Consider the following 25,597-nt stretch of genomic DNA (forward strand, 5'->3'; position numbering starts at 1 on the left):
AAACAAAATACGTAATCATCAAGAAGCCTGGGTCATTAACCAAAATAAACACATAATCTTATTGCCCATGTGCTACGATTCCCCACCCCTCCCACTGTCTGTGTTCACTTGCTATAATTTGCCTATATTTAGCTGGTAAAGTCACTGGGGCAGGACTATATCTCTGGTGTGTTCTGAAAAGTGCCTGCAACCAATGGGAGCTAAGTGCCTGCTTAGCGAGATGCTTCAGTATAGATTTAGGTGCCTAACTGTAAACACCCACGGTTGAAAAATGTTCACCTAAACACCAGCATCATTTAAAAATAGTTCCTTAAGGCAAAGGAAAGGAGACTGTTATAAATTAATAACTGAGCAAATATGTTCTTTTTCTGACCTTTGAGCTGTGGATGTGACATCAAGCAGTCGGAATGGGAAAGCTTTGATTTTTCTACCAACTCTGATAATAAGGGGCTGACATGCCCTTAACTGTAGTGTAGCAACAACATCATGCTGTAATCACATTAATCCAGCCTGATATTTACACCCCAGAATTCTGATTCCTTAGACATTCATCAGTTTGTTTTATTTGGAGGGAGCTGTCCTGTCTTACCTTATCAACAGTGATTTATTTGGTAGACTGCAGCATGTTGAAAAATGAGTCCATAAAGATTCGGAACCCTTTAAAAAAGCCATGTTTCAGAGGTCTCTTAATGCATCCGTTCATATTGTGTCCTCTTCAGCTGGGAATTTCCCCCTCAATAAATCTCATTTATTATTTGATTTCTTTTCCCCAGATAAAGCTCTTTAAATACACATTTTAGGATTATGTTGGAAGGAAAAGAAAGAAAAAAGTAAGAGAGGGAGGAGAATATTTTTCCTCTACCTTTTAATTTTGTTGTTACTCTTTTAACTAAAGGCTCTTTAACGCAGCAGCCTGAGATAATGTTAATTCAGCTTGTCAGGTCTAATAAAGGATAGGAGACTGAGGCAGGTTGCAGCCTCTGTGGTTCCATCTGGATATTTTGACTTCCAACACGTAGCTAAAGGAAACCTTGCTGTGAGCTGCTTTGCCTGTAGTGGGAACAGAGCCACAGACTTGTCATCTGGGGCTCTGGCTGGCTAAACGTAACGGGGAAAAGAGAACCCATCAATATTATGCTAGTGAATTTCTCTTTATCCACAAACCAAACCGGGAGTCATCAGTGGATTTCAAGCTCATCCTGATCTTTAACTTGACATTTAACGCTTTCATGCCTCTCCACAAGATGTGAGGTGGGTGGCTGGAATGCTAAGAGGGGTTTGGCTTTTAGATAAAAAGCAACTGAAAGTATTTCATGGCCTGCTGCTGCTGGGCTCTCTCAAGGGTATAAGGGTTTACGCGATTGGGCCATCGGATGGAAGTGTTCTATTTGCTTATTCTTGCAACAAAAGAAGAATGCAGCATTTGAAGTCAGAGCACACACACTAGAACTAGATCCATCTGGAGGCCCTGCAACAGCAGATGAATATTAACAGAGTGATTCAAGTCCACAGGTGATATGTAATTAGGCCAAAGCCAGAAAACACAAACAGGGTCTACATCTTCAAATGAATATTTTAGCTTGCAGAACAACTAAACTCCCCCCCTCTGCACAGATAGGCTTAGAGTCTGATCTTACACACATCCCCCTGTCACTACATCATGGAAGCATCACACACTATTGTTGCCCATAACTCCCTTCAGTTCCACATGAAGGCCCACAATGTGTCCCCCACCAAGTCTCAGATATTAATACAGATATAGTATTGGGCCCTGTGAATCATGCAGCTTCTCACAAGATGGGTAATGATTACTGCTAAGGAAAACAGAGTTTCATTTCCCAACTTTACTACATCTCTTGAACAGGGATGGGGATACAATACAAACTTGATTATCCCAATATCAGAGGAGACGTTTAATACCTTTGGATAACTGAGGGAATTTTCAGTGTAGTTAACAGGCAACAGAGGAGGTGACCCACTTTTGGATAACAGAGTAGCAGCTAACTGAGGTTTGGATTATTCCAATTATGTTGTAGCTAAAAAGATTTCTGGGCTACATTTTACAAAAATGCACTTGTGCACAGAACACAGCAAGTTTGCTTGCTAATTGGAATTGCATGTACAATGGTATGTGCATGCACAGATCCCCAGGATGGATGTGCATACTGGATGTTTTGGGTGCCCAGCTTGTGTGTGCACTTTAAACAGATAGGCCTCAGTATCTATAGGGTCTTACCGTCATATTCATCTTATTTGAACCAACACAGTGCAGGACTGCAGGACTGAGGCCTAAGTCCACAAACTGTGTCAATTTCACTTGCTACATTATTGTGCATTATTATTAGCAGAGCATCATAAAGAAGTACACACTCAGTAAGGACAAAGTCACAAGGTTATTGCCCAGGGGATCTTACAATCTAAGTTAGATTAATACAAAATAAAATTGGGGGACATATAATGATAAAAAAAGGGACTGACAATTCATTTGCAGAGGTAAGCAAGAAGAGGGGCATATACGCCCCCCTTTAAAACTCAGTTGTTTTGCTATTAGGTACATATGCAGCTTCAAGAAATACCTGGCCAAATCAGCACGTACAATAAGAGCATAACTTCATTTCCTTCTCTATTTCAAGGTGCATAAACAAATACAAGCCTCGATTTGTCCTAGATAACAAAGAATAAATGGACCTGACCTGAAACAAAACCCCATATCCACACACTTCCCCACTCTTTGGGGAAGCTTGGATACTGCTCCACACTTTGCAACTGATCTTACTTCATTACTGGACCGATTCACAATCCCTAAATACATCCAAGTTGGGGGGCAGTTCGGATCCAGATCTAGATCCAAGTTTTGTGGCTTGGACCAGCTCTTGACAAACCCATAAGAAGAATCAACAAAATTGACAAGTTTCTGGTCCCCTGGAATGCCAGAAAGGATATGTTGTCTTGAAGTAAAAACTGGAAAGTTCTTGTTACCTATTGAATGGTGACGAATACTAGTATTCAGTTATGGAAACTAGGGCACGGAGAATGAAATCTCATGTTTGATGCTATTAACCAAATATTTCCAGGTCAGAAAGGAATCCTTTCCTCCTCCCCAAATACAGTGCTTCACAATTCACTAGGTGCATTATGGAGGTTTTACACCTTCCTTAGAAGCATCAAGTATTTGTCACTATTGGACTTGCTGCATGGATGGTCTAATCCTTTGGTTCTCTGATATATAATGCATGTTGCATAAATGACAATCAGGGACTGGGAGGCTGGTTTTATTTTTGAACTTCTGTATGCATGTTATTGACAGACTCAGACATTGAGAAGCGTGTACCTGTCTAGGATGGAGAAGATGGAAATTGTGGCACCTTGAGAAGTACCTCATAAAACTTGTTCCCGTACATACACCTGCATTTTCAGAACCTATTACCCCCCCAATCTCTTGGCATTACTCATGCAAAGCATCACTGTGGCATCACTAGGCCTTCTTGGGAGAAGCTGCAGTAGGAGGCAGGCACACACAGAGAACCAATTTTGAACTAACTTTAATACTAACAAACAGGAAGATCAACATGCAAGAAAAATCTCTAACTTCATCCATCATTCCAACACATTAAGAAAATGTAAATGGACTCAATGCACTAATATCCACAATGCCTCAGTCAGAAGAATGATGCAACTAAGCAATAATTGTGCAGCTGATGTGAGCAGAGAAAGTCGAAGTTTTCGTCAAGCTTGCAGATAGCAAACCTTTGTGACAAGGGCGGAAGTGAAATTCTGCTTCTGACATATATTACAGTAGGCAGCAATTACAATTGTGGCACTGAAGGAAACCAAAGGAACAGAAAGCCAGAGAGGTCAGAGGCAGCAGAACTTCCTGTGGGAAGTCCACTGCTGTTCTGTAAGCAACGCAATAGATAGCTGAAAAATCTCTTACATTTATCCATCTCTTAATTATTCTGCAAGAAAATTTCATCTAAAATGTTCCTAGATTTGCAATCAGAATTTCCTGGTAGTGGTAATTTATTTTTAACCACACATACCAGCTGTCCTTGTTTACTATACACAGTCTCTATATTTTTAAGAAGAATATTTATAATTTTTTTTACCCTGTCTCTCCAATAACAATGTCCTCATCCAATGTATTCCAATCCAGAGTTAAAATGTATGTTCCTATTTTTCTGTCCAATGTCTTTATTTGCATTGCTCAAGCATTGGTAGGTATGTTATTACTAGGTCAACCAATCTGCTGTCAGTGATACACGTGCATTTTGCTGCGATTTTCTGTAACAAACACTTGGGATGAGAGGGCCAGTCATTGAAATACTCATTTTTGTGCATGATAATTGTGAGAAATGTTTCTCAAATCTTCTATGGCCTGGTTATCTCTATGAGGGAATAATCATCTTCCATTTTAGCCTGGGAGATTCCAGAACACTTGTCCCAAATGTATACTGTGTATAGATATTGGCCAGCTATCAAAAGAGTGGAACACGACAGCTGCCTCGCAGAGCACAGCAGCGCTACACAAAAGTAGGTGAGGGAAAATATCACATCCAGCAAACAGCGGTAGGAGTAATTCACATAGACTGGATGCAACAGGCCAGTTGAATTTGGCCTGGGTGCTGGAAAGAGCACTCCAATTCTTGCTAAAATTGCAATGGTTTACTAAATTACTATAAGTGCTCAATACCCTATCTTATAAATCAGGCAGCAAAACCATGCTGGAGCATTGGCTCAGTGCCGCTTTCTGAATCAACAAAAGTATTTCTTGGAGGCTTCCCATGCAAGTACTAACCAGCCCAGAACCAGCTTAGTTTACCAGATCACAGACCCAGGATTTTCTGAGTGCAGACAAGGGATGGCTTCAGCTGTTAAATTTATCTTTGGCTCACGTTGCTTTTGCTGTCTGCGCAAGTTTAAGATAACTATTGATATAGGTCTTGTGACAAACTCCACAGGGTATCACAAAATACCCTAGAATCTGGGTCCATCTGGACCATGATTTCACAAAGCATGCTGAATGTTTACCCTTGAAAAATGCATGTGCATCCTTTGCCCCATAAAACCTGCATTCCTGTGTATAAATTGGGCCTAGCATTTATATTACACCTTTCACAACGATCCAGGTGCTTTGCAGAATTAAGATCTATACCCGCAGAAGAATTCCTTCACTTCAGATGCAAATAAGCAGTGACAATATGAGAAATAACTTATCACATAAACTGACCTCATTACCCACCCTGTTATTTTATGCCATTAATGAATGATGGAGCTAACTGGCCACTCTGTCTCATGAAGATAAATTTCAATGTCCCACTTGTCATCATGACATACTCTGTCTGTATTCATAACTTGATGCTATTTCTGTCACATCTGGAAAGGAATTTAGATGAGGGAACCAACAGTGCATGACTTACAGCAGTGTTCTGTGCCGCTATAGAGAACATTCTGATCTTCAGAAGTTGATGAGGCCCAGAAATATATTGAAATTTAATGATGTGTTTGGATTTTGTCTGCCCTTTTTGTGTGTGAAATGTAGTGACTCCCATGATCAGATATTGACAACGGTTTGGCAAAATGGAAAAGCACACAGGCTGTGCAGTGAAAAATCAATATCTAAATAGCCTCAGGGTGCCCCTAAGGGAACAGACAGTTATTGAAGTCTGAAATAGCTTGGTCCAAAAATCACAGAACTCTTGCAGCTCAGTAGATTGTGAGTCTCCTTAAGCTGGGCAGAGGTTATGCCATTTGCTTGCCTTACTGTCTCTTCTGCAGTTATTCTATGGTTTCGTGCTGTGCTTTGTCCAACAACCAAGAACTAAACCCTGTATTTGGGAGAAATGACTGAAAGCAAGGGAGACCTACTTTAGATTCTCCCTTCCCCAACCGCACAGCAAAGGCAGATGCAGATGTGAAACAGGCAGGGAAAGATTTATCACAGTGATATTGTTTGGTCTTTTGCTCCTCAGGCTGTGACACTCACACGTGGGAGTGGCGTGGGGGGAGGGAGGGGAAGAGCTGACTGCATTGCTGATTGGCTCATAACAAGTGGTGTTGATGAGATCTGAATGGAAAACTGCCCACTCCATCTGAGGGAGACTGACGTGCTAAGACTTACTCCCTCACCTGATCGCTTTGCCGGTTTTCACTCGTCTGTGGGGACTGGAAAGCCGTAGACGGCTTTTCACAGGCGTATGCATAGGATGGATACCACCACTCTCCGGGTTTCCTGATCGTCTTGCAGTGGGGTGCTGTTGTCTAATACGCTTTATATCCCCAACAAAGATAGCAGTAAGATAAGAAAGGCCGCCCTATCCAGCAACCAGCCCAAAAAAGGGCAGCTTTGTTTACTTGTGGTGATGGTGAGTTAAGAAAATGAGCCATGATCATAAAACTCAACAAATGGTAATTAATAGCAGCTAGGGAACATATCTCTGAATACATAACCCTTACAAGAAGCAGGGGGAAATTTTCTAGCCATGAGGAATACTGAAAGCCACAAATGCAGACATGTCAGCTTTAAAAACCAAGCTCTTTGCAAGTTCAGTTGTGCTGTATCAGGGCAGCCAGTAGCTAATTATCTCTTGCCTTCCTGGCAAATGTCACTGCACTGTGTGGGAATGTCTATATTACATATTAGATGACAAGGAAATAATCTGTGGCATTCCCACTATCCCCATCCGGTCACGGTCACAAGCTATGGTGGGAAGTGACCATTTGTTCACTACAGCTTAACAAATTCTTCAGTGCGAATAGCTGATCTGACCACTTTAGCCCTCTGTCTGCTGATCCTTCACAAACACACATAGGTTTTGATTAAAGTATTCGCTGTTTGTGTTTGTGCCAAAAACCGTTTATACCAACAATGTAAACACTGGGTACACACGGTTTAGGCTCCCTTCAGGTTTATTTATTTAAGGGCCTTCATACAATATAGAGTGATGCCTTCCCAGGATCACAGACAGAGGGGTTCTTTCTCCTTTCAACTTGCAGTTCCTAACTCCTGCTCAAGTTCCCAGTGTCATTCAGAGTCCAGTTTTCACAACAGTGACAATTCTGCCTTTGGGTATTTGGCCCTTAGGTGCTTAAAATGCGGGTCTGCTTTTAAAGACTAATTTGAACACTCAGATACTGAGTTGGTCAAGTTTGAAACTGGACCCACAGTGCCAGACATAACTGAGCTCAGATCCTGCCTTCTGCACATGAGCTGCCCTAGACCCAATGACTTCAGGGTTGCAGTATCCGGCAGTTACAAGATTGCTGTTCACTTCAGTTGGGAATTAACTGATTTCAGCTGGACCATTATGGAATCAAAAGTTGCCGGGGTGGCTCATTGCACATATGAGGAAAGAGCCTTTCAATAATCACTGATAGGATTGAGGAGAAAAGACACCAGAAACGCTTTAAAAATCAAACAACAACTGGAAAAAAAACCCCGCTTTCAAATAAAACCACCCAGCTGCATTGGGTTTCCTGTGTGCTATAAGGTAAGTAAGAGAGCTGTTAATGACAAGGTGATTAATACCATTGAGGGCAGAGTTTAAGAAAAGACAAGACAGTTAACAGGTGATAACCCTCTGCAGTCAAGACACATTAGAGTCTAGCACAACATAATCCATGAGCACAGAAACAAAACTGTTTCGGTCTAGAGAAGGGCAATGCCAACACACCAGCTGCCAAGGCAGTGGAGGCAATTGCCCCAAGCATCCTGGAAGAAACCCGGAGACACACATGCTGCGTGTAAAGCAGACACCGCTTGCAGAGAAAATCAGAACGTGAGAGGGCGGGACAACTTACAGCGATGAGCTGGTAGGAGTTGTTCATCATGGCTATGAGCATGTTCAGCAGCACGACCAAGGAGATGACATTGTACGTTCCAAACATGGTGGCCCCAACAAACTCTGTGAACTCATGCCTGGCCTTCACGTTGGTGACGTAGAGATTCAACAGACCAAACACGGACCAGAAGAGCGACTGGAGGGTCTCAAAAAGTCTGCAAAAGACAAACTGCACTTCACTATCTGGGCTGGGGGAGTCGGGGGACATGAGAAAAATAGTTAGGTCTCCCTGAGCCGTGGCTGTGATGAGGGCAGGTATGGTGATCTGCTGCAGCATAGGGCTTTATGCACCATAGCTGTGGTGAGGGGGGTTATTGTGATGCATTGTACTATAGGGCTGTGTGCATCATGGCCATGGGGAGGATGTCAAGGTGCACAGCACCACTGGAGCAGTTCGCCCTGCAGTGCTCACGGACAGGCTGCATCCCTGCATTCTCAGTGAGATGAGTGTGCTGAAGATCAGAGCCTATGCCTTCCTTTCTGGAGGGTCAGTAAGTACTTCCCCCTTATAGGCTATAGTCTGTCAGCCAGCGCAGGAGGGAGCTGCACCCTGGCCAGAGTTAGCTGCCCTTTTTGGAGTTTCAGAGGCACTGTGACACCCCTACCCTTGTGTTCAGGGGGTGCAATGACTAAGGTCATAACTGCTGCTGACAGGTGCACAAGGAGATTCCCCTGCACACACACACAGGGACAGATGTGACCTGGCTCTTTTTGTTAAAAATGTGCATGCCACAATATAAATAATCTCCCCCATTTCCACAGTGCCTTCATCATGAAGAGCTCTGCAAATTACATGCACAGGCAACACTACAGTCACCCTGAAGTGCAGCATGGAAACGTTTTAAGAGCACACACAGCAACACTGCATCACAGCAGAGCAGGTGAAGAATATCGTATTCAGTTGAATCTCCAGGGTTGATATTGGCAGAGATCATGAAATGATCTCAATTGGAATTTAACCAGGACAATGGGGCTAAGACCTCTATGTATCCTAGCATCACATGTGGTCAGGGACTTGTATTATGTCCCATCTGAATGGGAGACCCTACCACAGTACAGTGCTCTCAGTATTATGCAGGATCAATTGATCAGTACTGACTCAGAAGAAAGAGTGTCACCTAATTAATGCAGCGTGATAGGGTTCTCCTTTGAAGTCTCCTGACCCCACTTAACTTTAAAGCTGTTGAGATCATCCTGCGTTGCTATGGCTTCAGCCATAGACAAGTGACCGTTTGCTGTCATGCCAAATACATTAGTAGTATTCTGAATAATCACTCCTGTGGGTATTATTGTTTCAAGTTTTTGGGAGCTGACGTTTCTATCTACATCTAAGATTTTTCGGTTTTGGTCTAGGGTCGGTAGATGGTTTTTAAAAAGAATCTTACTGTAAAAACCAATAAAATATTACTTAAAAGAGTCTGATCTATTTTGGATGTGTTTGAAATATTAGGAATCTGTTATGTTGGTTGTTCATGCACCTGTTAATTTCTTTAGCATTCACACCACTGTTATCTACAGAAGAGCTAATGTTCTTTACGATTTTAACTCTTGTTTTATAATCTGAGTTCCACATATCTTGGGCCAAAATATGACGTTCTTATTAAAACAAATGTCCCCTTGATTTAAACAACCTGACTTCTATGAGCGACTTATTAATTGAATTAGGACTGGGTAAAAATTGAATAAGGACCTAGGGATTTGGCCTCATTACTTAAATCATGAAACGGTACATGAATGATGTAAAGAAAAAAGCACATATGGCATCCTAAGTCACATGACCCAATCAGTACACTCACTTTTAAAGGGACCACCCCTCTCTCCCAGCTAACCAGCTGCACTCATTTGATTATTATTAACAATAATAATAATAATTAATTAATAATATAATACCTAGCCCTTCTGTATTGCTTTTCATCAGCATTTCTCAAAGAACTTTACAAAGTAGGTCAGTATCATTATTCCCATTTTACAGATGAGGAAACTAAACTGATTAGTGACTATCTCCACTGAAATTTTAGCAAATAGTTTGTAAAAAAATAGAAACATATTTATTATTTATTTTAGACCTAAAAAAGCGAATGAGGTATCTAAGCGTCATAATGAACTAGAATACAAAATGAATGAAAAGCCAAACAGCCTAGCTGCTCAGACCAAGTAACATTAAACAGAGATAGCCAAAGGAAAAACACAATAGCAATCAGGCAAACCACCACCAGCAAAGAGGACTAACTCTTTAGCTGCATACAGAATGGGAAAAGGGGACAAGCAGAAGGAAAACGTAAGAGAGGGGAGGAAGGCAGCAGTCAAGAATGAGCTATCCAAAATAAAGATGTTTCTAAAGGGATTAACCAAGGCCTCTGGGAAACATTGTGGCAGGGAGGATTTCCATCATTGAGGGAAGAAAAGTTCCTTGGCTTGCTGCTTGACTATACCTTGCAGAATTACATCCTCCCCATGCAGCCATAAATCTCAGGGAGGAACATAAGATGAAAGATGATTGATCAAGGATTTAGGACTGGGGGTGTGTGTGTGTGAAATTCTGTCCTCAGCCACACTAATATGAACTACTAATATTAATCTGGAATTACTCCTCTTGTGTGAAGAGCATGTTACTTTGGACTTACACCTTTGTAACTAAGAGCAGAATTTGACCCTAAGTTAAGAAGGAACGTTTTATTTACACTCACACTTGACCCTGAATAGTATCCTTAAGGCATTAGCAGTCAGTGCAACTTACCAGGAGCAGATGTAACCCACACTTTTTTCTTTTCTGAGGGTCAAATTGTGTGACCTTTACACTCATAGAATAGCATCTTACTCCATAAAGAGTGCCATTGATTTCAATGGGTTTCCTAGTAGATTAAGAAACTATTCTGTATGAGCAAGGGGTTCATACTGTAACCCTGAAGCAGCAAGACACATGTTGGGTTGTGCAATTTTGTATACAAATAATATTTTCTTATTCTTTCCTCTGTCTTTATGTAATACAACCACATATTGCCCACCATGTCTAACAGTAGGTGGACCAGAACCAAAAATCCATGGCCATTGTTAGGCATTTTTGATGAGGTTCACAATAATTTAGAGAAGTATTCTTTTAAAAAAGAAATCATTTCTGAAATTTGAACTCAGAGCATCTAACAGAAGAAACGGCAAACCTCAACTGCCTTATAAAAGCATCTGAGGCCAAGAGAGTGCCTGTTTCACCCTCCAGAGTACTGTTAACCTGCAGCAACGCTGCTGTTTCTAGTGTGTCTCGGTGAAAATGGTAACCCACTTATCAGCATTCCTCTCAAAACAAATGACACTGTAGAAAACATGGAGCCGCTGACGTCCCCTCTCTCTCTTTCTTGGTTGACTGACCTCAGTAATAAATTATATATTTCAGACTGCCTGTCTAAGCAATAGACACACTCCACTTTCTCAAGCACAGTGAGGCCAAAGGATAAAAATGTGAATTATTAATGCCTTCACCTCATCACTGTCACAAAGGAATATTACTTTCCCTTGAGCTGTGTTTGTAGGGCAGAAAATTTCTTCACAAGACTTATTAGACCCATCCTTGGGGAGTAATAAGAAATAATATGACGGTAAATAGGTGTCATATTTTAAACAAGTTGTACAAACAAGAAGAGTGCTCCTGTTTCTCCTTCTCTTAGATTATAAAATTAGGTCTTATTATGTGACTGCCTCGTACCACTTTTAGAAATTGAGGGGACTCATTGGAAGCATTTGTATTAGTCCTACCAGTAGGGATGAATTAATTAAAGCCAACTTGAGGTCACATTAGGCTTGATTTGAATTCACGTCAATGCTGCTCATTCTAAGAGGCCCAGAGATATAATTTCCTCTTTTGCAGGTTGCCCATTCTTAGCAAGTCGCACATGCTGTGTGTCTGTTTGAGGAGTGAAATGTCAGCTTGCCCCGGGGGTGTTAATAATGACTATTTAAACTTTTAAGAACACGGTGAATAAACTTCTTAAGAGAGGCTCAAACAAAAAGGTAATGGCAATGTATTCTGCTCCCTGCCAAGGGAGCTGGGTCCTAATGGTTCCCACCCACTGCTACTTTGTTTTAAACAAACCTCTGTCCCCAGATGCCGAGCCCCCTCAAATTTCTCTTTGCGATGCAGTCTCATTGGCATGAGTTTTAAATGCACAGCAGTATGGGAGACTGAGTGGTCTGCATTTAAAGGATGCTGTCAAGTTGATTTGTGCACTTTCTGTCAAGTGGTTGTATATCATTTTTTAATTCCCCATTGTGCATTATACCCTCTTAGAAACTTGAAAATCACTTTTTTTCCCTGTGACCAAATGTTCTTTTTCTTTATTCATACATCTGTTATTTCCTTCATTGATCGGATGGCACTGAACTCAGCAAAGTAACTAGCTTGCAATAAAGATGGGCCCAAACAAAAATCCCAGATTGAAATATCCCCACATACCCTTCAACTCCAGGGTTGTGTGGATCAGTTCTGTACTCAGTGCTTCAGGCCTTTCACTCGTTAGAAACTTCAATATATAGAGCACCATGTCCTGCCAAAACAATTCTCTCTGTGGATCAGCTTTAGCTCAGCTCCAGGGATAATATTTGTTAGTTAATTTGCGCTGCAAGGGGAGCACAAAACATTTTTGTAGGGACATTAAAAATATTTACCATAGGATTAAATTAAGGGCCTGAATTCTTTTTTCACTAACACCATGTGACTCTATTCACTTCAGAGGTGTTACTCCAGATTTATGTTGGTCTAAATGAGTTAACCTCCATCTTCCTGATTTGCAATGGTTGAAGAGCTCTTCTAAGTAAAGAAGAATGACAATAAGTCTGGGCTTCTTTTAGATCTGCCACCTTTGGTACCTTTGACTGCAAGGAGTTGTTGACATGGCTGTAGCCTCTGGCAGGAGTGGATGTAATTTCACATAAGTGGTTCTGCTCTTTTTAAGAGGAAAGTATTAGCAGGATAGTCTAAGCAGTTGCTCTTTTGCCCCAGGCCTTGCAGATCTGGGGTCTGTCAGAGCCTGGATTTGATAACCTTGAGGACATGTTGCAAAGACCATTTTTTAATCCTAAGCATTTGGGCAAAAGATGAATGGAGACTTTGGGAGCGTAATTGAGAGTTTTATTTGAATCAGTATCAAGTGGTGAATAAATAATCTCTTCTGCTTGTTTGTGTTTTATTTGTTTATTTTCCATTGTATGTTTCAAGCACTGTAAAAGCACCAAGAGCAAATGGATTTGTGCTGATCAATATCAATATTATGACTATTATTCTTTAAAATAAATGCACAAGAAAGACAATTCAAGTTATTCTTCAGTTTGCACTTATTTTTTCAGCTCTGATCTGTGCCAGCTACCATCACAGCAATTTATATAGCAGTTCCTCAATAAAGAGCCAGCATTTCCTCCATGATTTCTCAATCATTCTGACCTCACCTATACCAGTGTAAATAAAATCACTGATGTCAATAGCGTTGCACTGGTGTACAACCAGCACAGATGAGATGAGAATTTTGCCCTACCTATATCACAAGTTCTATAACCTACCACAGCTACGTTCCCAGGCTTCAAGGCAATTTCATTCTTTGGACTGGACTGCCTAGAACACTTATTATGGACATAATGTATGTTATTTTATATTGCTATTATTTATCATCATTTTATTTTACTTTATGCATAGGTTTGTTCCTTCACTTTTATTTTATATATTCTTTATTTTTTCTCAGAATCATAAACAAACTATTCCTGCTGCAGAGCACCCATGATTTTCTAAAGGATATTGAAATTATACACGGGGCATTATGTGTATTTATATGTATCCTGCCCTGAATGGGAGATGGACTAGAGGATCTGGTGGAAGTAGCTCTTTTCAATTTTTAATTTCTATGATACTTATCACCACCTCCCGTGGGTCACAAACATCCCATCATCTGGAGAGACCTTGTGGTCTGGAACTAGGACCTTGGTCTCCCGTTTTCAGACTGAGTATAGTCCATGACAGCGAAAAGGCTTGAGTTTACTAGCAGACTTCAACAGAGTGTCTGCCCAAGTTAACTCAAACTTTCCTGACTTAACCAACCAAATGGCCTGACATTTGCATATGAACAAATAAAGGCAGTGGCCGCACAGAGACTGTTAAGGTAGGAAGCAACAAAAGTCAGCATTAAAAACAGAAAGGGGATGGAGTCTTACGTGGAGAAGGCATTGTTCTGTTTCTCACATCGGATCCCCTTGCAGTTGTTGGGTTCCTCCGAGGCACTGGTCTCATAATAAAAATAAAGCTGGTTCAGTCCATTGGCAAAAGCCAGAAGCACCAGACAGTAGATAAAAAGGAATTTGAGGATGTCTAGCAGCATGCGTCCCAGAGAGATCTGCAAGGGGCCCAGGTGGGAGTTTGCTGTAAACAGGGATATGAGACGCAAGGAACTTAAAATGTTGGATATTGCAAAGAGAGCTTCTGCAATGAGTGTCGGGTGCCACATTTCCCATTCCTCCCTTGGACGAGAACCATTGTACTGAAAGAAATAACAAGGGTACAAAAATTAATGGTGCAGTAAACACGTCAATATAGACCGAAAGCCACAATCGCTAACAACACTTCATTAAACAGTGCACTAACCAGCCTTTGAACAGATGGTGTTCAAGTCTGGATCTTAGTTAGGGTTAGCCTAATGCTCAGGATTCAGGTCTGAAGCTGAATTAGTGAAGGCTCAGGTTTGAATTCAATGGAGTCAACATTTCATAAGTTGCTTCTGTGCGATTTTGTCCTCAGAGGTGACAGTTTTGTGAGATCAGCTCTTCACTAAAGATTACTGGCATACTGGCTGCATCAAAGCTGGATTAAAAAATTAAGCCCCTTGGTTTTTGAATGAAAATGTTATGGACAGGTTCAGGTCCATGGACTCAAACAGAGCCTCCATCATGCCTAACATTCAAAGAAGTTCAAATTCCTCATGATCAGATTCAAGATTCTGATTTTGGCCCATTACCAATTATTTCATTGATTTTTTTTTCACTTCCTGATTGTTAATACACATTTGAAATGGTTGCTTGATACTATGTGATGGGCACAATGGAAACGAAAGAAAGAAAACATGGATGAACAATGGAATTTGATAACTGTATGCCTTCTTCCTTCTATTTATTTCAAATAGCCTCCCAGAACTGAAATGCTTTCTTCATGTTCATTTTCTTATGAGTTAATTTGTCATGGTAATTTTAGGAGAATCATTAAAACAGTGGTCATAATTACAGCTGGAGCACTGGATACACCTGAATGTATCAATTATAAAATTAACTGGGTTTATAGCGCAATTATAAAAGCATTTGAAGTCTTTGGACCAAGTGTAGCCATGGCGTAAATGAGTGCAACCATATCAACATCAAAAGAAACAAGGATGCTGATTACATCAGTGTAATTCCATTGGGCTGATCTACAATGACCAGAGATCGGAGTCAGACTTTTTAACACCAGGGCTGAATTTGGCCTCTTAGTTCTGTTTTGTTCATTTACCATGTACCATATTGAAAGGCAAAAAATGTTCCTAGAATGGCAAATACAGTAACAAGTGTTTTATAGCAACGAATAGATTTTGTAACCTTTAAAATAAAGTAGCATTAACACCACGCTTTACTCTGATGGAGGTGTCTTTGTAAGGCCCTTCAGTTTAAACCTTAAGGTCCAATGCATAAAGAATCACAACTTTTCAAGGAGATAAGTAGAAGCAACCATGGGCTTCACAAGGGAAGACTTGGGCATTGCAATATTAAACATTACATTGCCTAACTTTTCGGCATCCTGCTTCCTTGTGTAATTTGCAACCCCAAGTTAGGCACCCATGGTCCCTATGCAGTGTGTAGGAACAGTTAGGATGGGGGATTCACAGAAGCCAGCCTGCTGAGTGGGGAGCTAGCCTGTTGGAAATGCTGAGGAGTGGGATGGGACCTAAGCCCTGCCTCTGAAAGAGAATCAGGCACCTATATCTGGACCAGAGAGAGGAGCCTATCTCTGTTCAGGATTCATAGCCACGAACCTTCTCCTGGAGTTAGGCACCAAAGCCTGTTCAAGAATAAAGGGAGACAAAAGGGAGAGGGTGTTCAAGACAAAAGGGAGAGGGTGGTTCCCCTCGTCACCCCTGCAGCCCAGTGGCTAGCATGTTCCCCCACAATGTGGGAGACTGGATTCAAATCCCCACTTGGTTGGATTCAGAGCAGGGAGTTGAACACAGGTCTCCTGTGGGTGTCCTAGCCTCAGGGGTTTAGAGCCATTCTCTTGCTAGCTGATGGCCTAATGAATGTTTAAGTATTTCCTACACAGTGGGAGAGATTGAGAGAGAGCCTCCTCCCATAGCCCAGTGCTCAGGGCAATCACCTGGGAGACCTGGGTTCCTGTCCCTGCTCTGAATCAGGCAGAGTGAGGATTTGAACCCAGGTCTCCCATGTCTGGGTAAGTGCTTTACCATTGAACTAATGAAGATAAAGGGGGAGGCACCCCCTCTTCTTGGCTGATCAGCGCCCACAGGCCGGGTAGGCAGGGAAATGCCTCATTTGTGAATCCTGCCGAGGCCTAGGCATGAGTTAACTTGGTGATGTCAGGACTTCGGAAGCTTTGCACGTGCCCACAGGCAGCAATTTAGGCACAGAGAGAACTTTTAGATTCCTACAGGGTTAGGACGGACAGCTGAGCAATGGTTTTGTCGATGCCAGTGACAGGTAGGTGCCTAAGTCCTGCTGGAGACTCTACCTGAGATCCTGTACAACTGCATTTCTGTATGACATCTTGATTGTGTCTGACATTCCCAAACTGCTCTTTACTTCAGTGACCGTCAGGGGCTCACTGGGTTAGCTGGATTTGAAGCTGGCCCTTAAATGTTCACAAACAGTGCCGATGTTTTCATTTCTTTGCTAGTACCTCAGCCGCATATATATATACACTTTAGAGAGAATCAATTTACTTGGGAAGCAGATTCACATGGAAGGTTAAAAATTCTGCTTTGCATGCTGGCTAGAAACTTCCCAACAGCATATGGCTCTCTGCCACGTTTTAGAGTCAGCTGTTACTAAAAGAATGTGACAAGGCCTTTTTCATCTCACAGATCTTTAATTTAAAAATGGCAGCTTTTCAGGGCCGTATGGTAATGGCGCTATATAAATCAATGGAACACCCTCACTTCGAATTCTGTGTTTAGTTCTGGTCAGCCCAGCCCATCAAAGTGTACAGCAGAAATAGAAGGGGTTCGGAGAGGTACAATGTAAACGATTAGATGCACGAAAAGACTGAAATGACTAGGGCTGTTTAGCTTAGACACCAGGTGACTAAAAATCATTTTGAGAAAGGTAGACTGGGCTCTCCTATTTTACCCTTTCTCATAATACAAGAACAAGGGGACATCAATATGACATTGAAAGGCAGTAAATTTAAAACTGATAAAAGGAATGACTTTTTACCCTACACTTCATTAAGCTGTGGAGCTCATTGGCATTAGATAACATTGGGGCCAGAGTTTAGCAGAATTCAAAACAAATTAGGCATTAGTATAAGTACTTGGAACATTTATAGTCACACTACAATGGATTTTTAAAACATTAGAAGGGCTATAAAACCTTATGTTTTAAGGCAGTGCCTCTCAACTTTCCAGACTACTGTACCCCTTTCAGGAGTCTGATTTGTCTTGAGTACCCCAAGTTTCACCTCACTGAAAAACGACTTGCTTACAAAATCAGACATAAAAATACAAAAGTGTCACAGCACACTATTAGTGAAAAATTGCTTACTTTCTCATTTTTACCATGTAATTATAAAATAAAACATTTGGAATATGAATAGTGCACTTGCATTTCAGTGTATAGTATATAAAGCAGTATAAGCAAATCATTGTATGAAATTTTAGTTTGTACTCACTTCACTAGTGCTTTTTATGTAGCCTGTTGTAAAACTAGGCAAATATCTAGATGAGTTGTTGTACCCCCTGGAAGACCTGTGCGTAACCCCAGGAGTATGCATACCCCTGGTTGAGAACAAGTGCTTTAAGATATAAGCCAACTTCTGTGTGACGAAGAGGCAACCTTTGGGCAGGTTATTCCATAACTGACCAATCCAAAGTTTCTTGCACCTTTCTCTGAGATGTCTGATAATGGACACTGATTATTTATTCACCACTGTGTGTCTGAGAGAAAGAGAGAATGGCCATGTTGCTGATTTGTTCATGTGACCTACGATTTCCAGCAATTTTATTTTTATTGCTCACAGTTCAAAGACCAAACATTCACGTGTTTAATTTTCTCTCCTGCTGTAAATGTCTGGAGAAAAAAATGTAATCTGTCATTGCTTTGATACTGCTGTAGAACAGCCTGTTCAGGGAGTAGCAGCTATCTTGGCATTCTCTTTGAAAAGTGCTAATTTGGCCTTCTGCACGTTAAAATGGCTGCTCTGTTTATCTGAAGAGCAGATACTACAGCCTTCCTGTTTCACCTAGCTTGTGAAATATTTAGTTTCCTCATCTCTCTCCCATCTTCTTACATTATGAGTAGCTACAAATGAACAGAGAACCTTGGAACAGTGAACTTCCGCATCAAGAATCTGAGTTCAAGCTGCTGTGCTAAAAGAGAGTAAAACCTTTCCTTTATGTACATGGAGCAGCAAAAATGGAAAGCCCTAATTGCTGTGGGACCAGGCACATCCAACAATACAGGGGAGGAGTTGAGGTTATGGAGAACCCTCCCCTGCGCCAGGGAACATTGCATCCCTTGTGCATCCCTTGTGTACTCTGTGGAGATTTTCTTCTAAACCTAGAGGGTGGGGGGAGATCTGAGAAGGGGAATAGAGAGTGTGCAACCATGTAGATCTACTGCCTAAACCCCCTGCTTAAAGAAATGTCACTAAGATTCAGATCAGACCCATCTCTAAAGCAGCAGGAAGCTAGGACTGGGATTGTAATTTCAGATGTGTATGTCCTTCAGAAGCAGGAACCTGGGGAGTTGATGGAGGGGGACTCTCCCAATCTGAGTACAGGGTTACTTTGATTTATACCACTGTAACACCACTGACTTCAGTGGAGTTATTCCTGAATCATACCAACGTGAGAGGGGAATCAGTTCCCACAGACTCTGTGGTCAACAAAGAGAGTAGAGAAAACTCTGAGAGCCGGACTCTGCAAGCACACAACTCCCAATAAAGTCAATGGGAGTCACCATGTTGCAGCGTAGTTGAAAACGGTATTTTATCGTTTTCTCCATTTCCAATATAAAACTCTGTTTTCTGATCTTCCTATTCTGGATTCGTTGTTACATTTTGAGTGGATTTAGCACTGCTGAAAGGTACCCAGTGACAATCCAGAAACTGAGGTTCACTCTTTACCCACAGTTACAAGGTGGGCAGTGCCAACACCCAGCCAGTGCGCCTCACCCTTAGTCAGGCAGGACAACCTGTAGGGGTGAGAAGCATGCTCATTCTCCAAGTCAATTCAGTCACTGGCTTTTCTTACAAGGATGCCAACTAGTACCACTTGTGATGTGGGCACCAATTCTCTTTGCACTGGAATTTTAGTGCCGACAGATAATTCCCTGTGCATTATAGTTTTCACACACACGTTCCAACTTACCGTACCTTGACATAAGCAACAATTTTCAGGGAGATAGTTGCAAGGTAGAGTGAGTTCATTGCAAAGTCCATCAGATTCCACCAGTCATGTACGTACTCATTGAATCCACCATCCCACATTTCCTTGATTTCTCCCCAAATAAAACCTGTGAAAAGAAAGCGAGTTTAGCTGCATGAGAGAACATTACCAGCCATTAAAGCAGAGCCAATCCAATGTAATAAAAGGCAATTATAAACTAACTGCTTGGAAAAAATGCCTCACCTTTTTCCTTTCCTACAAAATGTAATAAAGCTGCTTACAGAGCATTTTACTGCAGAATGGGAAATGCAATCAGAAAAGAAATGGTGCAGGCATAAGCTGTCCTGTCCAGTGCTTCAGATGCAAAGCACAAGGAGATGCTGCATGAGACACACATTAATTGTAATTATTTTAGGCCAAAGTTCCCCTTTTGAAAGGGTGGATGACCTGGCCCCGAGGAAATGTCCATTGATTTAAATAAATAAATGATTTGAGTGAATTTATTTGTCTTAGTTATTAATAGAGCACCCATTGCTGTAGTATCTAAGGGTAATTCAGTATTCATTAGTGATGCCAGTTTGACAGCCCTGAAGGCTGATTTCCCTACCCTTATCTGTAATACAGGTGATAATAATACAAGCTTCCCTCCATCAATATGCCTTTGCCCTGAGATGGAAATAGCACATCCCTTCTCCAGGCACATTCAATAAATACCACTTTATTTCATGAATAGCGTCATTGGCTTCCATAGTACCACTTATGAAGCAAGCTACTACTCAGCATGAGTAAGGGTATTAGAATCTGGCCCTCAGATTACAGCCTCTTTGCTGAGGCTGTCAACCAATTTAGCGTCACTTGTGTTGGGGATGGTTTCTGTGGCGTGGACGTTTGGCTCACTAGGAACTGGACTGAGACCATCAACTCCTTTTACAAATGTTAGCACACAGCCGTCAGCTAGTGATTAGTCTGACTCGTGGCTAAATTTGCCTACATTAGTGACGAAAGGCTCTGTATCCCATCACCACTCCCCTAAACTAGGAAGAATGATGTTTTCGAAAGAGCCTACGTTATTTAGGAGCCTCGGACCCATTTTCAAATGCCACATAGGTGTTTAGGTGTCTAATAGTATGTCAACACTGCAGCTGAGTGGTATGATTGTGGCATAGGTAGTCACACCCGATCCAGCTTTAATCTACCTAGCTCGGGTAACAATAGTAGTGAAGTTGCAGCAGAACAGGTTTCAGCGCAGACTTTACAAGCCTGTCCTGGACCCCTGCTAGACACGTGCGTAGCTAGCCTGCATTGAAGGCCATGCTGCTGCAGCTCCATTGCTCCTGATACTCATGCTTGCTAGATTAAAGCTAGCTTGGGTGCGCTTGCAGAGTGCTGCAATCACACACGCCGACTGCAGTGTTTCAGACCCTAAATCCCATTGAATGTCAATGAGACTTAGGCTCCCAAGTGGCTACGTGACTTTTGAAAACGGGACGTCTGCTCCTATGTCTCGTAAGCACTTTTGAAAATTTGACCCCATCCCAATATATTTTGTATTGTTGAGTTTACCACACTGGACGTGATTGAAGAACCAAGACTTAAGTCAGAAAAGAAAAAAATGCATCAAGAGACAGTGGCTAACAAACATCTGACAAGAGAATTGTGATGTGATCCTTCAAATTGGGATATCAGTTGACTCTGTTTTCTAGGGCATTAAAGGTTCAATATGAAGAACAGAGAACACGGAAATTAACAGACATAAAGATATCAATCACATTTCCTCAGCTGATGCCTGATAGGTCACTGGTCAAGTCATCACCATGTTACGACCAACAAGCTAATTTTATTACAGCTGCCTCAAAATCTTTGCCTGCACAAAGTAAAATAAAATAAAATAAAAAATCAATGGAGTAGCTTCTGTGGAAGAACAACTATGTTGTATTTATTGTGAGTAATCATAGTTAGCGTTGTTACTATAGTTATGGTAATGCTGTCTGCACTGTATGTGCCTGTTCTCTCTCTCTCTCTTTCTCAGGCTCTCCATTTTACAGCGGGAGATATTTCATAAATAAAAAGGGACACCAAAGTAGTCAATTCTTCCCTACAGACAAATCAGCATCTTATTTGAAGCTCTGTTATTCTACATAGAATTTCATGTAATTTAAATGTGAAGTTGGGGGTGGGGGAAGTGGTAGGGAAAAGGGGTGGATTAGCTTCTTTATGCCAAGGTTTGTGCTTACACATACATCTCAATTGCACAAATCCACTTGCTAATTCCTATTGTTTGTAGACTACAGAGAATCAGGCTTGATCTGAGGTTCAGAAGCCATGTGAGAGTTGTGGGGATAGCCTCTATGAAGTAGAACAGGTTCTCCTGTGTTACTGATAGAGTTGGTCACAATGGGAAAAAAAGTTTGTGAACATTTTTGCAGCCCAGTCCTTTACCCATCCTTTCACCCACAGTTTAATTTGGTAAAAATTGTACTAATTTGCAGTAAGCCTGGTAAAACATAGAAACAACATTTTTGGTTTTATTTGGGGAAAAAATGTGGCAATATTTTTGTCCACATTTAAAAATGTTTGGAATTATCCAGCCAATTCTAGTCTTAGAACAAAATATCTGTTTGAGAGTGTAAAACTAAAGATGGTCTTTTGAAGAGATACTTGTTATTAATTTGTTACTCACGCTCCCCTTCCAGTGCTGCAACCTGGCTAGGTCATTTTTCTGGCCAGCTGCAGATTTAGGGATTTGGGAGGATTTCTTGCTCAAGACTGGATGGTGCAGAGGGATATTTTTATATATTATGTTCATCCCTCCAAAGAAGGATGGCACTGTAAACACTGTGTTCAGCACAGAACATGAGATGGGGCGAGATCACCTTAATTCACCTCTTGGCCCCAGTTCATCCAGGAACATTCTCCAGGGATTCCCACTGTGCCTGGGTTGGTGCAGTTTACTCACGGTTATGCCAAAAGACATGGTAAGTGGCAATAAAACCAAAAAAACAGCCCTAGTCAGGTAGTTCCAGAAGAAGGGCAGCTGTTCATGACATTTCCAAATTTGAATGCCAAACCTATTTCCATGCAGATAACACCGAGATTAGCAATTAATCCACATGCACTTGTTGTGAGCATAAATCTACCAATTGAGGCCCAAGCATATTTGTGTTTCCTCTGATTTACCTAGAACCCAAGGTAGGATCATCCATTCAACGACGGTGGGAGGTGGTCCCTGCACATGGAGATCTGTCCTGACAATGTGCTGCGATGCCAGAAGTAGCATGAAGAGGAAGGTTAGGTACGAACCAGTGTGGCAGATAAACTTTATAAATGGCTTTTTAATGAACAGTCCCAGACTGCTCTTAGGTGCAATTAAATATGCCACAGAAAGCACAGGAAATAGCAGTCCAATCGTAATGCAGGTCAAGAGTTTTACTGCCCAATGTTTCCGCCTCCATCCTGGAAAGCCGTCATACCAAAGTGTAGCTAACAGCTGCTGGCAGTTTGGCTGAGCAACAAACTGGAGAGGGAAAAAAAAAGGAAAAGGTTAGAAGGACAAAGATCCAAAGACTTCTCCTGAACAGTGACCATCATGCATTTGGGATACTCTCCTTCTTTGGCAGCTGCTGGTCATTCAAGTGTGCTGCAACTGCATGGCCGATATGCCAACACCTTTTCCATGGGACTCCTGATGAGCGAGCTGCAACACATCTTGGCAATCTAGTGAAAAGCTTTTTACTGAGGACGGACCCGTTTTGGTTTTGGTTTTTTTACTCAAGATGAAAACCTGTTGGGAAAGAATAAGAACCACTGGGCACCTTTACCCAAAACACCAACCCAGGCCTGTAGCAGAGCCAGGGATGGCAACCCCTTGGTAAAACAGCCACTGGTCACACGAGAGCCCTACTGTTAGCATTACACAATTAAGAGTTACTCCAAGCAACTTCTATTCCCAAGCTGTTGTTTCTCCAAATGCTTTTTTCAGCTCTTGGCAGACACAAAAGAGCAACTGACAGCGTTTAAAAAAAAATGACTTGGAGACCAGGCAGGCAGGAAGACACAGAAGCGGAGTAAAACTCTGTGTGTGTGTGTGAGCATGCAAGAGTGTGTGTGTGTGCTTGCATGTGTGTGTCTGAAAGTGAACATATGCATTTGTACAAGCAGGCAGGCGCATGCAAGAGTGCGTGTGTGGGAAGGGCTGGGCATGTGAATACATGTGGCTGTGTGAAGTTCCAGCAGGGAAGAACTGTTGGGAAGCTGGCGGGCGCTTCTGTCGGTGTGATTCGTTACCACGGAAAGGTGGGCAGGTGTAAAATATCTGACACTTTTGATCCCAGAACAAAAATGACACTTTAAAGTTCAGTTCTATTCTGAAGCTGACTTTGAAGAACTGGACCATGGAATTCTCCAGTTATGGTGTCTGAGTGACTCCACTGCAAAAGTGCTTCATTTACAAGTAAAAAGATGGGTTTTTTCCTAACCACCAGTCCTACAAACAGCTTTGGGATTTGACACTCAAGCCAAGCTCTTTCTGGCTCGAGCCTCAGTATCAATAAATAAGCATTCTGCAGCCAAATGCTGCCCTCAATTACATCTGGGCAACTCTGTTGCTTTCAGAATATTTCTATTCAGAAACTTTGCAGAACAGAATGTATATTAAGGGCCCTTCCCCCAAACCCAGCCAGAGCTCATTGCAGGATCGAGGCATAAGTGCGTGCTTTTTGCCTTGTAATTATTTTTTATCCACCTTAATGAAGTTATCCTTAAATTCATAGTTGATAAAATATTCCTGTGGGACTTTTCACTCACACTCTACCAGTTCTACATTCAAGAGAGCACGGAAAACCTTTGACCTTAGTCATTCTACTAAGGCCTTGTCTACACCAGGAGGGTTTTATTGTTATAGTTATACTGGTATTGTGAAAACAGCAAAACCCTCCTTGTGTCAACACAGTCTGATCAGTATAAAAGTGCTATACCATTATTACTGCATCTATCCTAGGACTTTTACTGGCACAGCTTTGTTGGTTAAAAATCGCACTGTTACACCAACACAACTATAGCCTGTAAAACATTTAAGTGTAGGCCAGGCCTATGAGACTTATTAGAAAGCAGACTCATTGTGGTGAGTAATCTGAAGATGATAGTATTATTTATTATGCTTAGAGTCTCTCTTGAGAAGTGAGATTTGATGTTTTATAGTGATATTAATCCTCGCATTCCAGGTACATTTATGACACAGTTATGTGCTCTTTTAGGCATTTCCAAAAAAATGTATTTTATACCCAGAACTTTTCATGGGTCCTACTGTTGCCCATCAGATGAGTTCAGATTTGACATGGCAAAGCCACTTTCATAATAAAGGTTATATAGCACAGACCCTAATCTTTTAAATATCCATTCACCATTAAAACTGCATAATAATACTTAGCACTTACAGTGTGCTTTTCATCCATGGATCTCAAAGCAATTTCTAAAGGTCAAAGATTATCATTCCCATTTTAGAGAGGAATAAATTGAGACCAGGAAAAAAGAAAAATGACTTGCCCAACACCACACACACCAAATCAGTGGCGGAGTCAGCACTAAAACTTAGGTTCCCCGTCCACAAAGAGTTTGCAAAAAGTTTATGTTCTCTCCTGACTATTTGAACTATAACCCTGAAGGATTGCTGGCATCCAAAAGCCAATATTCTAATTAGTGCATTGGTGAAGGGGGCTGGGAAGAGTAAAATGATCTGGGAAGAGTAAAATGGTGATTTACAGTTCAAAGGAAAAAATCATATAAGAAATAGACCAATTTATAAATGCAAGATAATCTCTTCTTCTTCTATAGCTTTTTAACTGTAGTTCATGTTGAAAACCCACATTAAGGAAAGTAATCAGCCAATGATTAATTACAAAAGGCAAACTAACAGGTGACAAAAAGCAGACAGAATTCTTTAGGAGGGATTTAATGCCATTATTTTTTGTACATATTTATTTGGATTTTGTTCATTTATCTTGGGCTCTGTAACAGATTCCCCATATGAGAGATGGCTAATTTGCAGGACCGGGTAGTTCAAACGGAGGGATTGACCTGCCTGAGTGCTAAGAATAAAAGCCCCAGAAGGAGCAGCAGGTGTCTGTGACGTGGGACATTTATTTGAGA

The 25,597-nt window shown here is 41.4% G+C and overlaps 1 protein-coding gene across 1 annotated transcript in view; it reads right to left on the minus strand.

The window, feature by feature from the left end:
- TRPC5 (transient receptor potential cation channel subfamily C member 5) overlaps window positions 1–25,597 on the minus strand; it is a 74,637-nt gene that overhangs the window by 13,453 nt on the left and 35,587 nt on the right. Inside the window, exons 3-6 of the mRNA XM_067549715.1 lie at window positions 22,631–22,967; window positions 19,441–19,580; window positions 14,028–14,350; window positions 7,798–7,993 (exon numbers count right to left, since the gene is read on the minus strand). Of these exons, the coding sequence (XP_067405816.1) occupies window positions 7,798–7,993; window positions 14,028–14,350; window positions 19,441–19,580; window positions 22,631–22,967 (996 nt within the window). The remainder of the gene's footprint in view (window positions 1–7,797; window positions 7,994–14,027; window positions 14,351–19,440; window positions 19,581–22,630; window positions 22,968–25,597) is intronic.

Source organism: Emydura macquarii, unplaced genomic scaffold (genome assembly GCF_026122565.2).
Source record: "Emydura macquarii macquarii isolate MOO-44397 ecotype Brisbane River unplaced genomic scaffold, CSIRO-AGI_Emac_v2 contig_1253, whole genome shotgun sequence".
In the NCBI taxonomy this organism is placed as follows: Eukaryota; Metazoa; Chordata; order Testudines; family Chelidae; genus Emydura; species Emydura macquarii.